The 15,310-nt window shown below is 36.4% G+C and overlaps 1 protein-coding gene across 26 annotated transcripts in view; it reads right to left on the bottom strand.

Moving 5' to 3' along the window:
* Positions 1-5,779, bottom strand: part of LOC139152509 (DENN domain-containing protein 1A-like) — a 70,044-nt gene extending 64,265 nt beyond the window's left edge. For 14 of the 26 annotated variants that reach the window (XM_070725691.1, XM_070725669.1, XM_070725692.1 and 11 more), the window contains exon 1: positions 5,641-5,779. In XM_070725691.1, coding sequence (XP_070581792.1) covers positions 5,641-5,663 — 23 coding nt within the window. In that variant the 5' untranslated portion in view covers positions 5,664-5,779. The remainder of the gene's footprint in view (positions 1-5,640) is intronic. The other 12 variants (XM_070725677.1, XM_070725678.1, XM_070725690.1 and 9 more) reach the window with 5 other exon arrangements.
* Positions 5,780-15,310: the final 9,531 nt, after the last annotated feature.

The raw sequence follows: 15,310 nt of genomic DNA, 5'->3' as shown, positions 1-15,310 counted from the left end.
ATGTGAACTGTCTGATTACAGTCCCATTATCTTATATTGACAACCTATAAGGGACATCCTTTATACTAGACTGCTACATGTAGTTTCATTTTCTTAAAGGGACAAAGTCGGCCATTTTTCATGAATTTTTTTTTATACAAGATACTACTTATAATGCTTGACATGTCAAAAGACACAAAATGATTGGGTATCATAAATATATTAGACCCCGGTTTTAGACACGATTAACAAAACCATTAATTCATGGCCCATTTTGTCCCTTTAACAACACATGATACTTCTCTGAACTGGACTGCAGGAACTTGGCTCCCCATCTTTAATACTCCATTGCTAACTTTTGCTATACCGGTATATTCCAATATTTGTTCTCTACACAAAAATACAGTTTCTTGCTCTATACCCCAAATCATGTCAAATGAGTGTTGATTATGTAAACACAACATGCCTGTGTGTGTTGTCTGATTTCACTGTTGACCAATGAATTTCAGTACTGACGACAACTGATTTACTGACAATAACACTGCATATTCTACACAGTGAGTTAGCTGTGTTACCTTGCATAGGCAAGGCCAATGTTTTGTCAAACAATACATACATTTACATTTCGTACAGACTTCAGGAGAAGAATAACCAAACGTACTTGTGTCACGGAGCAGAAACAATGAAAATATCAAAACTTGACAAAGTTAAGGCTGCGCCTAAAAATATCTCATCCTTGCCCATTCTAAATTTTTTGTTGAAAAGTGTAGACCAAAACCTTGCCAGGATGGGTGTGAATTGGTTACAACTGGGGCCTTTCATATATAAAGCACAGGCTAAATCCTTTTCCGATGACTGCATTGACCATACATGCACTTCCTGAATGTAAAATACATTTCATTGATAACAAGCACTTGTGAGATACACAACTACAGTGTGCAGCGTTACTCCTGGGATGATGTCTACGTTTGCATACTGATCTTAAATGTACGAATAAACAATTAGGATTGTGGCCCTAAATTTTCCTGTGAATTTGTGCAGACAATATGGCACTGGTGTAATCATGATTGGCTATGAGGAAATATACATAATGGAGTGAAACTGGCGGATGCTCTAGGGAAATGGTGTGTGAACATAAAATAATGCCAACTCTCATTGATATTAACAAAGCTGAAGGTTTTTCATAAAAAATATCTTATCAGAACATGTGGAGGACGTTCACCTCCCATATCCTTGCTGTCTATTTTTGTTGACTTTTGTATTGTGTTGTTATCTGCTACCTTTTTTACTTCTTTCAAAAGATCACTGAATCACTGCTGTCTTCATGACGTTACAGTACACTTGTTTTGACATTAAGTATTGACACAGTAACATAACACTGAAAAACATGTTTATATCCTTTTTACCACTGATTTGTGATTACATACAAATGTACAGCAGATAGTTACGATCTTGAAAGGGCAGAACACACACAGCACAAGTATACAGTGATGACAGCAAATAGTATACATATCAGAAGTCACAGATTTTGTCCTATTTGCACATTTATACATGTGTAACTTATATGTATGTTACTCCCGTCAACATAAGCAAACACATGCATGGTTTTTCAAGGCCAGTACACAATGAACAACATTTGATGGCCATGTTCACCACTGCACACTCATGTTTTAGGAATTTATATTCCAAATCTTGTCTTGGGAAATTTGGATTCTGACTGGGACCTCTTATACTGGTACATGTATATATATACAGTGAAACCTGTCTATTAAGGATACCTTCAAGAATGGAAATAGTGTCCTTGATGTAGAGGTGTCCTTAATGTAGAGGTGTCCTTAACCCTTTGAACCTGGCTCGGACAGAAATGTCCGCATAATGTCATAGGGTAACAGGGGGTCAGGGTGCAAAGGGTTAATAGACAGTTGAAATTCTATTCAAAGTGTAACTTTTGGCATGATAAATCTGTCCCTTATAAAGAGGTGTTCTGATTAGAGAGGTGTCCCGAAGGTTTCACTATACACACACACATAATGTGTGTGTGTGTGTGTATATATATATATATATATATATATATATATATATATATATATATATATATATATATATATATATATATATATATATATATATATATATATATATATATATATATATATATATATATATATATATATATATATATATATATATATATATATATATATAGTGTATGTGTGTGTGAGTGAATGATATAGTGTGTGCACCTGCCTTTTCAAGCTGCCCATTGAATCAAGACTTAAACAAAGATCACATGTGAAAAACTTGAAGCAACAGCAACTTACTTCCTTTGTTCCATAATGACATTTATTAATAGAGCTTATAAGGAAATAAAGCGATTCTGACAAAAACTTGACACAATCATGCACATACATTGTATGCAATACTGTACATGTATGTGTATGTCTGTATGCATATATACATACTATATGTGTGTGTACGTATGTGTACGTGATATATATACACATATCAATATCTATATCTATATATATATATATATATATATATATATATATATATATATATACTGTAGATGTATGTGTATGTGTGGTATGCATATATACATACTATATGTGTGTGTACGTATGTGTACGTGATATATACATATATATATATATATTTATATATATATATATATATATATATATATATATATATATATATATATATATATATATATATATATATATATATATATATGGAGGTGTGAAGTGGTGAAGTGTATGCATAAATACATCCTGTAAACATATAAAAAAGACAGACAATAACAACATTAGCAGTTTGTGAGATGTTTTCAGACGCTACGAACAGTTATGACTCTGTTTTAAAAGGCAATATTAGCCGAGTACAGAATTTATTAACAGCACACTACCATAGTACAGACAGTCCGATGTCTGGGTACTAATAGACCCTCGAGAGGTCTATGACATAATCAGCATTTTCAAACACACTATATAACTCAAATAGCCAGATGGAAAGCTGCTTAAAAAAGGTAAATTCCTGATACTGTCGGAATGAATGCTCTCTAAAGGAATCCAGATAAGACTGAAACAATGGAAACGAGATATTTATTAGGCATAAACAGGAATTTGTGTATAGTATAAAATGTAAATGAAAAGGATGATGGATCCCCACTTCCTGGACTGAAATAAAAGTATAATGCATCACTAACTATTTCGTTTCATTTTGTTCTTGTTGTATGTACTGATCACGGGCCCTTTGATTTCTCTGTATTGATTTATTGTTTGTTGTGACCCTGTACACTGAACACAATGGAAATGCTCAATCAATGACAATGAGGAAGGCCACTTGATCTGTTTTCTTCCACAATAGAAATTAAGAATACAGGTGTATTTAAAACAATTAAGACATTGTCTAACATGTACATGTAGTTGTGAATTTGGCTACATAGGAACAATATGGTCAGTTTGACTCTGTTTGAAACACCACTGTGAAAGCACTTTAGTATTATATGTTTGACAACATTTACCTTTGAATTGACAGTTTTATTGTTGCTTTATCATGATTAATCACACTACAACATGCCCTGTCCACTGTACAGCAGAACAGTAACGGCAAATGCAGCATTATAATAACACAAACTCTGCCATTTTACATTTACATTGATTTTATAGGGTTTTCTGACACAGAATCCACAAAGAAAATGACCTCTTCCTTTTACTGCTTTTCGGAGAATACAATATTTCATTTGTCTTAAAAATAAACCCAGTAAGAAGAAGGCCACCTGCCAAGTAGACAACAGGAAAGCGACAATTATGATTTTATGGAGCTCGAGTCCATACACTCTTTCCTTCATTACATCTACTGGTGATGGAATCTACTTTTAATCGTGCTACGTTTTCTTCTAGACTCAAAAAGATCACATTAAATGAATCAGCATAGGACTGACAGAACAAAATCTGCTGAAATGTTATTAGGCTAAGAAAAATAACAAGTTTGTTTCTCATCCTCGCACGCATCAATTCAGATTCACCACATCAACCTTTTTTTCTTCTCATGAGGAAACAAATTAAATAAATAAATAAATAAATAAACACAAAATACAAGATGATAGTACATAACACAGTGCTGTATAAACAGAAATAATTGACACTAACATTCCATTCAGAACTGTACACATATGTCACTGAACATTATATTACGCTGTCAAAACTGTGCATTGCTGCACTAAAAGTCAAACCGCAAAACTGTTGCCATACAAAAATAATAAAGCAACACTGCTGTGCATTTATCTCTGCATGCATTCTTATGCTGTTTTCATGTGTTTTTCTGCATTATTATTGACTGAAGAATAAAAAAATTGAGATTAAAAAACCCATGTCACCGCATCATTTGTGAAATATATCTAGGATGAGAAACAAACTTTTTATTTTTCTTGGCCTTATTTCAGTGAATCTGAATCCTGCGTGTGCCAGGACTGGGGTCAGAATGATGAAATCTACAATGCAGGGCACTGGAAAAGTTCAACCAGTATATACAATATTCCCTCTTGTCTATGGTTCAACCATGGAGGTCTCGTTTCCTCCTTCATAGTTCAACCAAAGCAGTAGCACACTACCTCCTTGGTTTCAGCCGATAGAGATAGAGAAGCAGCATCTACATTGGTTGACTATATAGTATCCGTGTCCCTTATACTCCTTTGAAAGATAAAGAGCATGGGAATCTGGCTAGATCACAATACCAGCACATAATCTGTTGTTATTGTTGGTTTGTAGGTATGACTCACACAGCTGACTCAACGAATTATTTAAAACAGAGTGAACAAAATTATTGCAGGCTGCAGTCACATCTGCTAGCTGCAGTTGTACTACTAGTACTAGCGCCCACAGAACATATTATGACAACTTCCTTTCCCAACGACACTAACCACGTCTCCAAATACTCGTTAAAATCCCACGGCTACAGTATATAGTCCATCGACAAATACATTTTCCCAAGGCCATTATTAAACTGTTTGAACAATACCCACTTTGTCGAACGTACGGATAACCTCTTTGGATTTACACTACAGTATTAAAGGCGATGAAATATATCCGTAACGGCACGCCCCTTTAAAAATCCCTCTCGCTATTACTTGTTTTCCTTGTTTAATCTTTCACGGTCGGGAAAAAGGCTTAAAGTTTAACATGAAAAAGGATGCAGTTTGTTACTCGATGACTTTGAAAAGAAGACCTGAGCTTTGTTGGAGCAAATCAGTACAGTTACACTTCCTTTAAAGACACCCGCAAAGTTCAATTGAGCATTCGCCCCAACCTCGCCGAAACACCTATCGTCAGAAGTACACCAGCTTCATCTTAGACTTGGCTGTCAGGGTTCGCGCCCCCTTTTTCACTAAGTCGTCTAAGTAAACGCATCCTAAGTGTGCGCATGAAACTCCTGTTCACCAGGATATGTTCTATACACATGAGGTAAATTCCCACGGACCGACACCGCAAGCTGACGGAAACAACGCTAAAAACAGGTCACCTTGTTATTCAGACACATTGTTCGATCTGCCAGACAACTGATTGAGAGAGATCTGCCTTTACCTCCAGTTTCGCGGCAATATATCCATTAGTGAACATGTCTAACTGACTTTACTGAACTATAAAAACACCCTCTTACCTCACTCGAGAACCCATGATCATTTTTCCACAATGTTTATGCGTAGATTGTGACCATTAGTGTCCGTCGACCGTACCCAGAGCTGCCATGATGGAAATACACTAGATTTCGCGCAAGGGTTTGTGGGTGGATCATACCATTAAATAGCCAGGCTTTTAAAATTGTCATTATGACATTATACTACACTGTATTTTTTTCACACGTTATTTCCTTTTCCTAAAACTGGCAGAAACATATACACTGTATGTCTATTAATTCCATTATTATTAAGTTTGAGATAAATAAATCAAAATGCGAGATTTCTGTACGCCCCATTCCGAAAAGGAAGTGACAGACTCACAAGGCCGGACAGGGGGAAGTGAAGGAGTACGATAATATGACCTTTGAACTGTACAAAGCACGCCTTGCCTCACCAGAGGGCGCCGTCTAGGACCTTTGGCTTTCTAGAGACGCGTCAAGACATCTCTCAAAATGATCACAGGGCCCTTGATCTCCGATGATGATGATGATGATGATGATGATGGTGATGATGGTGATGATGATGATGATGATGATGGTGATGATGATGATGGTGATGATGATTAATTTTTTTTTTTAATGAAGAAAAAATAAACAAATATATCTGGACTCAGTATATCTGTTGTTGTAATTGTTGTTGTTGATAGTATTAAAAGAAAAGAACAAAATATGTGCTGCAAAATTCAATACAGCCTAGAATTTTGCAGCACATATCATAGTACTTTGTTTTTTCTGCAAATACATCAATAACAACAATCATCATAATCATCTCAATCATCATCAACATCATCATCAGAGATCGAGGGCCCTTTGGTTAAATTAAAAGACAAGTTACATCAATATTGTGTGTAATAAATATGCACTTGTATGACTATCACTGATTATGACACAGATTTTCAGAATTTCGGTATGCTTGATGTTCATGAGGGAAAATGCCAAGAGGGTTTGACCGGTTAAGAAGGGCTTGACTACGCAGTTTCTGCGTAGTGAAGCGTCATTACGTATTCATGGTGACCCCTGGCCAGCTGTCAATATCTTTGGGGGCTTTTGTCTTTTGGCCTGCTTTGCATATGCGTCGTTAGACACGACCTGCCAATCACCCAGGTAGTCAATTAAACTATTAATGACTGTTTACCGACCCAATTAACATATCCAGCATTATCAGTCATATTTTAATCGCGTGGCCCGGGTGGGCACAACGTAGGAACGCGTGTATTTCTATGTGTACGTTTCACTTGTGGTGTTGTTTGTACCATCGTGCGTTTGAAGTCCTTGTTTCACCTACAGCATTACCTTCAAGGTGACAGGCTTACTATTAATGTTCAGTATCATCGCACCGAGTTCTGCCCACGGTGAAAACCACCTGTTTTGCCTACTAATTACTGCCCGTCCTGAATGTAGCCTATCATAGCTACAGGAATCAGTCAATTATAATACCCCGCGCCTTATACTTTTTATAGAAACTTGTGAAATCATAGTCCGAGCCGTAAAATTTTGTGAACCCATGTGAAAACATAAATCATTTATCAGTTTTGATATATACTCCTAAATTGTAAGTTTGATTGTAAAATCGAGACCACATTCAGGGCTATGCAGACCGTCCATGTACGCACACACAGTGACAAGAAGGCGGCAACACCTACTCACCAAGCACATCGAATCGGCGAAAAGAAGCATAAAAAAGCTAGGCTTATCGCCAAAACAAACGCGCCAAGCGCAAACAAAACCCATACCATGCGGCCCTTTTCAGGGCCACCAAATACTCCAAAAAGAGAGCTACTAAAAAAACCCATAAAATTACATAGAACACACAAACAAAAATCGTACACATAACAAACAACTGTAACACAACATTAGATAGAAAATAAACAATCACCGTAACGTAACAGAAAAAATGGCAGTGGAAATAAATCAGCTATTCCAAAGAAAAGCCGACAGCAACATGAAATTCAACAACAACCTATCATCGCTCAAACTATGAAACTCCGTAAAATAGTACTAGGCAAAAGCCTTAAAATTAATTCGGACACCAACAAAACCAAACAGAATAAAACCACCACAGGATTTCAACAAATAAAGTCGTAAAATATGACTACGCTACGTCGTGAGACACAAACAATCGCAACAACACCAATTCAAAGAAAAGTCAAATTGGGCTCCACGAACAACAAAACAAAACCTTGAAAGCTATCTGAAGCTGCTAAACTCGCACTTCTAGAGATACCCTTTCAAACAAGGAAACAAAACATGTCGCGCGCTAAAAGAATCGCGATAAACCAGCTTGCAAACAATAGACAAATTTCGGGAAAAAAAACCCTTCGACAAGGGTCGGGTTTTCGTCATTGTCAACACAAACGATTACGTACTCGAATGCGAAAGGCAATTACGCAACACTCAGTATTATACACAACAAGCCAGAACAAACAGTAAACAAAGTAAACGAACTATTAATCAAAATGTACGAGAACAAGCACATCAACCAGGATACTTGTAAGTATCTTGATCCAATAAACATAAAATCCGTACCCCGCAGTGGTACTTATTGCCTAAAAATTCACAAACCTCCGCAAAAATCTAAAAGACACACCAGTCAAAACAAAATTTACCGAAGTAAAGAAACATAGAACAAACAAACCGAACCACCAAACGGACTCACAACGTGACCAAACCCATTCCCAAACCCATGATTATACCACAGCTCCCCAAATCCATAATACAATAAAATTGATTTCAAATTCTTTACCCAGCATTCCTGTTACCATCAGTCAGTTTACATTGAAAACGATAACACTGAACAACATAGCTATTTGGATGCATCCTAATATTCTTAACCAATACTTGACAATTCTAACCAATCGAATGGCCCTTAACGTTGGTCGACCCAATTCGCCTCTTATTGAGGCATGGATATGTGATGAATAAGAAGAGAGTAAAAATTTACAAAATTTTATGTGTATTTTCTCTATGGTTGGTGCTTCAATATAGCCCCATAGTTCACTACCATAGTGCAGAATCGGAATAATCTTTGCATCAAATATCTTAAAACACAGATGTATTGGAACATGACCCAGTTTCTTTAAAATAATCACTTATGAATGGAGAGCCTTTGATGTCTGGTCTGAAAGCTGTTCTACAGCTCTTGACCAAGTACCTCTTAGATGATAATTATCAGGAATCTAAATTTCTTATTCGCACCGCAGCGTTGCGACTGAATAAGGGGCGGTCGATAATAAAAGCTGACGCACAAGAAACGTAATTCTTTCGTTTTACTTGACCCCCCCCCCCTTCAAAACGAAATTTAAAGTTCTTATGCGAAATCAATTTCGTATTATGATGCCCTTTCTGACAAACCCACGCGCTGCTCTCCGATCCGCACGCCAATGAAAAAATACCGGAAGGGCACAGTAATTAATAAACCTCCAATTTACGCGTTTCGCTTTTTTAGACAGAACATTATAATGTATTTCGCACGTAGGAAAATGTTTCACATACATGTTTCACGTTGAAAAAGCATACAAGTTTTTATTTCACATTCATGTCTTTTCGTTGTCTTTTCTGTCTCGGTATTTTGTGGTCATTCTATTCTCGATGAACGCGAAGGTAGTTTTGCGTTCTCGCTGCAAAGTCGCACTTCGAAAACAATAGAAAATCCTCATGCGATTTTGACGCACACAAAACGAAATGAGTTTTACCCCCCCCCCCAAACGAAAGAATGACGTCTGTCGTGCGTCAGCTTTTATTATCGACGGCCCCTCTCAAATGCAATCAGGGTTGATATTTTTGTACCAAGTTTTACTGAAGTAAGAGTACAATATTTACACAAATCTGCACATCATTACCAATAAGTAAGCAAAATGTAAGACATTTGCGCAGAAGAATGTGATTGCTTAATGTATTAAGCTTACGTATTTCTTCATGTAACATTTTATTATTGATGGGAACTCTTACATTCAGTGAAATGATGGATCAATTGTTGTACTCTTATGGATTGTTGGAAACTTAGCTCAACACATTGTCTGGTAAATTCATCATCTAATGGTAAATACCTTTGGGTCTACTTTGCCAATTCTCATTAGTATTGTATTCATATGTTGAAGCAGACTAAGGTTACGATGCCATTGTTGCATCATAATGCCATACACAGTACATATAGGGTAGATACAAGCATTACTACATCTACTCAAGTTAACACTGTCCCTATGACTGGGACAGTGGTTGTAACCAAAACATCCAACAAGTCTGGAACTCGGTCCTTCATTTCCTTCAGAATGGCTTCCCACTCAAATTTGTTCACATGAGATACCATTTTACTAATGGAGAAAAATAATACACAAAACTCTTACAGAAATATGTTCAAACAAATGTTTTTAAAATATGGTGCCAAAATTCAGACTTAAAGTTGCATTTTTCATGGTGCCACAAGGGTTGAATATTTATTACCTTAAACCAGAAACACCAAGTTTTAAGGTAATTTACCAAAGGGCTAGAAAAGTAACCTACCCATCACATATTGTGTTTAGTCAAATTATTTGCATTAGTAGGTTCTGAATAGAGAGATATAGTTTCACAGTTACAGTTTTGTGACCATATAAATAGCGACAAAATGCCGAGTTGTCATGTGATCAATTATTAAGCTGTCTGCTGACAAGATGTATATTATTGCGGATCAATTCATTGAAATGTGCCTTGACCTATGTAAGAATAATCAATCAATCTATCAATCAATCTTTTATTACTCAACACACACTGACAGAGAGTGTGGTATGGTACATTTCAAATGAAAGAACAACATGTCCAAAAATGAACACCATCAAATGGATATTAAAATCCAAGTAAATTGAACACTCTTTTTTAGTTTTCTTTGTTAACTTTTCACAGTCATTATTTAGTTGTAACAAAATAATTAGCATACCTTAGTGTACACTGTAAAGCACAGTTGTGTGCCCCCCCCCCAAAAAAAAAAACCCAAAACAAAAACCACCTAATAATAATAATGCAATGTGATTGGCTCCAAAGAAAATTGTTGGAGCCGGCTAAATGAGTAGATTGCTGAGACTGCTCACAGTCGTGTTTTCGGGGTTGGGGGTACGGAGCGCCCGCACACTACTGTGTTTTACAGCTGAACCTCAGTGGAGTGATTTTCATATTGCAACCGCCTGTGGCAGGCCAGTATCCGTTTGCATGTTTTAGCTCATTTATCCTCATTCTGTAGACACAAGAATATCAAGTAGACCATAATTCCATATTATTTTCAGTTTTCATCAAAGTTTAATGGGACACACATTTGGGTGCAGGAGTGATTGCTTTGAAAAACAAACGTAAACAGCCCTTTGCGCTGATACTGCAAACTTCCTTTCGCAGATGCAGGCTAAAAAAACATTAGGACACTCAGCTCTGCACAGACAAATAGATTTGAATTCCTGTATTTTTTCTTCTATTCAGAGAATTTTGCGATGACATCCCTGGCAAATCATTTTTATGAGATATCACCGTTAAATCCTTCAAAATTTCACAAAATGACACATTAGATATTTTCCTGTTCAAAATCGTTTGTACTCGAACAGATAACCTAATCCATGCTAGGGGTTCTAAACAGGTATCTCATGTGTTACATTCTGAAATTTTGGAAAATTTGATGCAAATTTGTAGGAGCTGAAACGTTTTTAAATAGAGCTGTGAAAATTTGTATATGTGTGACGTCACTGACCAATCGTGCGACAAACCTACGTCTTTTGGAATTGTATGGTTCTGCAAATCTTTAATATGAAAGAAAACCATGAAAACTTTGCATTTTGATTGATTTTGGAAATTGCCCTTAGCAACCGTTGGTTAGCAATTTGAATCCTCCGGTATCGCCTTAATTCTACCGGGCGTATCAGCCAATCAGCGTCATCAGCGTCTACGTGTTTCCAGCCAATCGGAGCGCGAGTTCAAGTACGGATTTGGAGACTGACCGCGAAGCCAAAGGTCATAGACGGCGCCCTCTGGAGAGGCAACAATACGCCAGTTCCCGAGCGAAGCGAAGGAGCCGGCCGGAGCTGCCGTAATATTAGTAACAAGTTAGTTTCCTCCGTTAAACCGCCTATATTACCACTGCTAATTAGTTCTGCATCAAATTTCGACACATCGTGCCCAACCCTAAACCCGTGATCTTGAGTGGACTTCCTTCACATTCAAGGCCTCTCAATCTTTTAAGTTCATCGACCGGGTCGCCCGGAGGTCACGTCAACGCCGACGCACTACGATGCCCTTTGACGGTCATTCGAGGACAAGTAATGAGTAGGACCACCGCGCTGGCATCTTCGAAGTGTACGAGTTTACTTGTGGAGCATTTTAAGAACAGCCAGCGATTATTTTTATCCGCATTTCTTACCGGAAGAATGAACTGTTGCAACGAGAGACAGTTCTGCACGTCCGGCGGTGACGATTCGCGTAAGAGCGAAGGACATGATGATAATTCCAGTGCGAGTGAAACTGAACAAACAAAAGACTATCACCAACTTCACGAAGAAGCCTGTCAGGTAATCTGTATGCATCTCTATATACAAATATTTATTTTGTCAATTTATGCCATTTTGTCCAAGTACATATGTTAACTCACTTCGCCCGTGAAGAGTTATTAATCCTGTTCGGGTTGAACAGAAAGCATGCTTACAATTCAACGGATATGGAATTCAATACAAAGCAATCAATGAAGTGTGCATTATGTGAGTGCAAGTGTTTAACAATGTGTGTACCACGTCAAAGGCAAGCCCCATCTAAGGAAATAAATTACGCACCTTTAAACAGAAGGTTTTAAACTTTTCCCCAAACTTACCTCCGAACTTATTCCCTTTTATTGAATTAAAAACAAGAATCAAGTGTCACCAAGCAACTTTTGGATTAGAAAAACAAAACACCTCAAATTGTTGCTAATGCTTGAAATTTCAAATAGCTGCTATACCCTGTTTTATTTTTAAGGAACAAATTATATTTTCGATTTTTGGACACAAAACAACAATATGTACACTATGTAGTTCACTGGCTTCAAAAGGAGTTCTGACACAAGGAACAGACTGACAAAGTACCTGTGTCATATACTACCTTAAGATATTCATTTGAACGATGTACATAAGCATAGTGCAGTGAGGTGAAGTAGCTGTATTCCAAGCCCCATATAGACAATTTAGAGAACACCAGGTACTTTACAAATGATCACACTTCACTACCAATCTGAAAAGCAGTGTTCAATACTGTATAGTATCACACCAACTGTCAAACAAGAAAAGCAAAGGACTTGCAAAATTTGAAACGTCATCATATCTACATCTGATCTTAAGATAGAATGCACAGCAAGGACAGATATTCAGACTCTTAAACTTGTCCGATAGTTTTTTTATGGTCCACCATTTGTTTGGTCTCATTTTAAACTCATGCAATTAAATTTTAACCAACTTATTTTAGTAAAATAATCAAAAATCTTAATTTTATTCCCTTAGAGTTAACACAGGGATGGCAGCAATTATGATTAAGTGTTGGTAAATACAGGTTATTTGTTTCCAGTAAGTTGTGCACTGTGAACTACGATTTTTGCTCCTGGTTCAAAAGGGAGTTGTTAAAAATTTCCTTACAGAAAGTTAGGGCAAAAGTTGAAGCCCATCAATTTCGCAGCATGTACTACCTCAGTCAGATCAGTGTCACTGCAGCCAATATTAACCATCCCCATGTTTATATGCAGGCTTTTACAAAGGTGTTTAAATCCCTTTGAGCACCAAAGTCAATTTTTGTCACCTTTACAAAATATACCACAGTAAAATTTTTTCAGATTGTTTCCAAAATTTAAAAAAAAACCTGTAGTTAATTAAATTTTATGTCCATTTGTTCCAAAAGTACAGAAGTACAGAAAAATTCATAAAAGTTGCTAAAATGTTGCACCAAAATTTTGATGGGAAAAATTATAACACTCTAGGGTTTAATTTGTTATAATATATGAATTTATATTAGCATACTAAACATCATCAACTCTTATATTTTCCAATCAAAATCCAGGAAGGCAAGAGCACGTACAAAGATCCTGACACTGGGTACACAGTATTTACAAGATTTGCACATCTACAGAGAGGAGCCTGTTGTGGCAGTGGATGTCGACATGTAAGTGCATTGAAAGTGTGGCAAGTACTGTTCAAGTTACAGTTACCGTTTCTGGAATAACTTCTTGCAAGTTCAGTGTCAACAAAATGGTTGACAGCATTTGAAAAACAGCATGTCAAGACTTGTTTGAAATGCAGTTCATCAAAGAACGATTTAATTTTAACCTAAAATTATTTTCTCAACTTAAGATTCACTCTGAAATCATTTGTATTACCTTGCATAGTACGAACTTCTTCCAAGCTTTAAATGGCAGAACAATTCTCTATGTGTTCTCACATAGACTGTAGAGGGAAAACTGTAACTGTCCATGGTGCTCGCTATCATTTTCACAAGTCAAATTCAATCTGATTAACGATGCGCCCTCAGTGGCAGAAATTAGCATATGTCTAGTTACTGAATAAAACAAGTGAACTTTTTTGCACATTCTTCCAAGGGATTGCACCGGTGAATAAACACTGACCATACAAGTTTTCAGTCATCTATGGAATAGTCTGCTCTACATTTCAAGAATTAGCTCAGTAAGTCTATGTCATGTCATGATATTAGACAACAAATCTTTAAAGAGGATCAGAAAACCCATATTCCTACAGTAATTTTCATAAATTATTTATTTTAAACAACAATATAGTGAAACATGATTAATTAGCTACTCTAATTGTGTGCATATTTCATAAGCCATTAATTGGCCACATGACAGTTGCTAAACCTATTGCCTAAAGGTCAATTTGTAAATTAAGAATCATACATACAGTATACACGTACCTATGAAACTCAGAAATTATCTTTCAGTTGCTAATCGTGTACCCTGTACTACAAGTAGTGCATATTTATCTTTTCTTGAAATTCAGATGGAGGGTAAAACACAGTGAAGTTATTAATAGTTTGTTGTAATTTTAAATTATCATTGTCATTAAAATAAAATTGAAAATAAAATATTGTTATTATTATTATTACGTTAGGAAGAACCTGAATAGAATAACTGGAGGGATTATAAGTATGTAAGATAAATGACACAGGAATCTCGTTACTTTACTGCTTATAAGTGACACTTCTACCAACACACAGATAATAGCCAATTTGATTAAAATCAGATGTAGAGTACACCAACCATCATACTTACGCGGTATTCTCTTGCTGAGGCAACAGCAAGAGAATACTGCGTAAGTATAATCGTCGTCATACTCTACATCTGATTTTAATCAGATTGAGATAATAGCCAGTCACAAATCAGAACACCTGCTGTAAAACACATGTGACCCGGCTGTAATGTCTTGAAACGTCATAGAAATGCTTGTTAAAGGGCCAGTAGCTGTAACTTTTATGATGTTTTAACTATTTTGTTTTTAATGCCAATCACAGTTTCTAGGTCTATTCCCCAAATCCTGGTCAAATACACAGTATTCAGCTTGTCAACTCAACACGTACATGTATAAACCAGATTGCTATTGTTGCCAAGTGAATGCTTGTCTGGATTAGAATTCAAATGTAAACAATAACAGTACATTTTACATGTATAAGATGC

Source organism: Ptychodera flava, chromosome 16, assembly GCF_041260155.1.
Source record: "Ptychodera flava strain L36383 chromosome 16, AS_Pfla_20210202, whole genome shotgun sequence".
In the NCBI taxonomy this organism is placed as follows: domain Eukaryota; kingdom Metazoa; phylum Hemichordata; class Enteropneusta; family Ptychoderidae; genus Ptychodera; species Ptychodera flava.
Note: the sequence above shows the minus strand (reverse complement) of the source record. Positions and strands in the feature narration are given on the sequence as shown.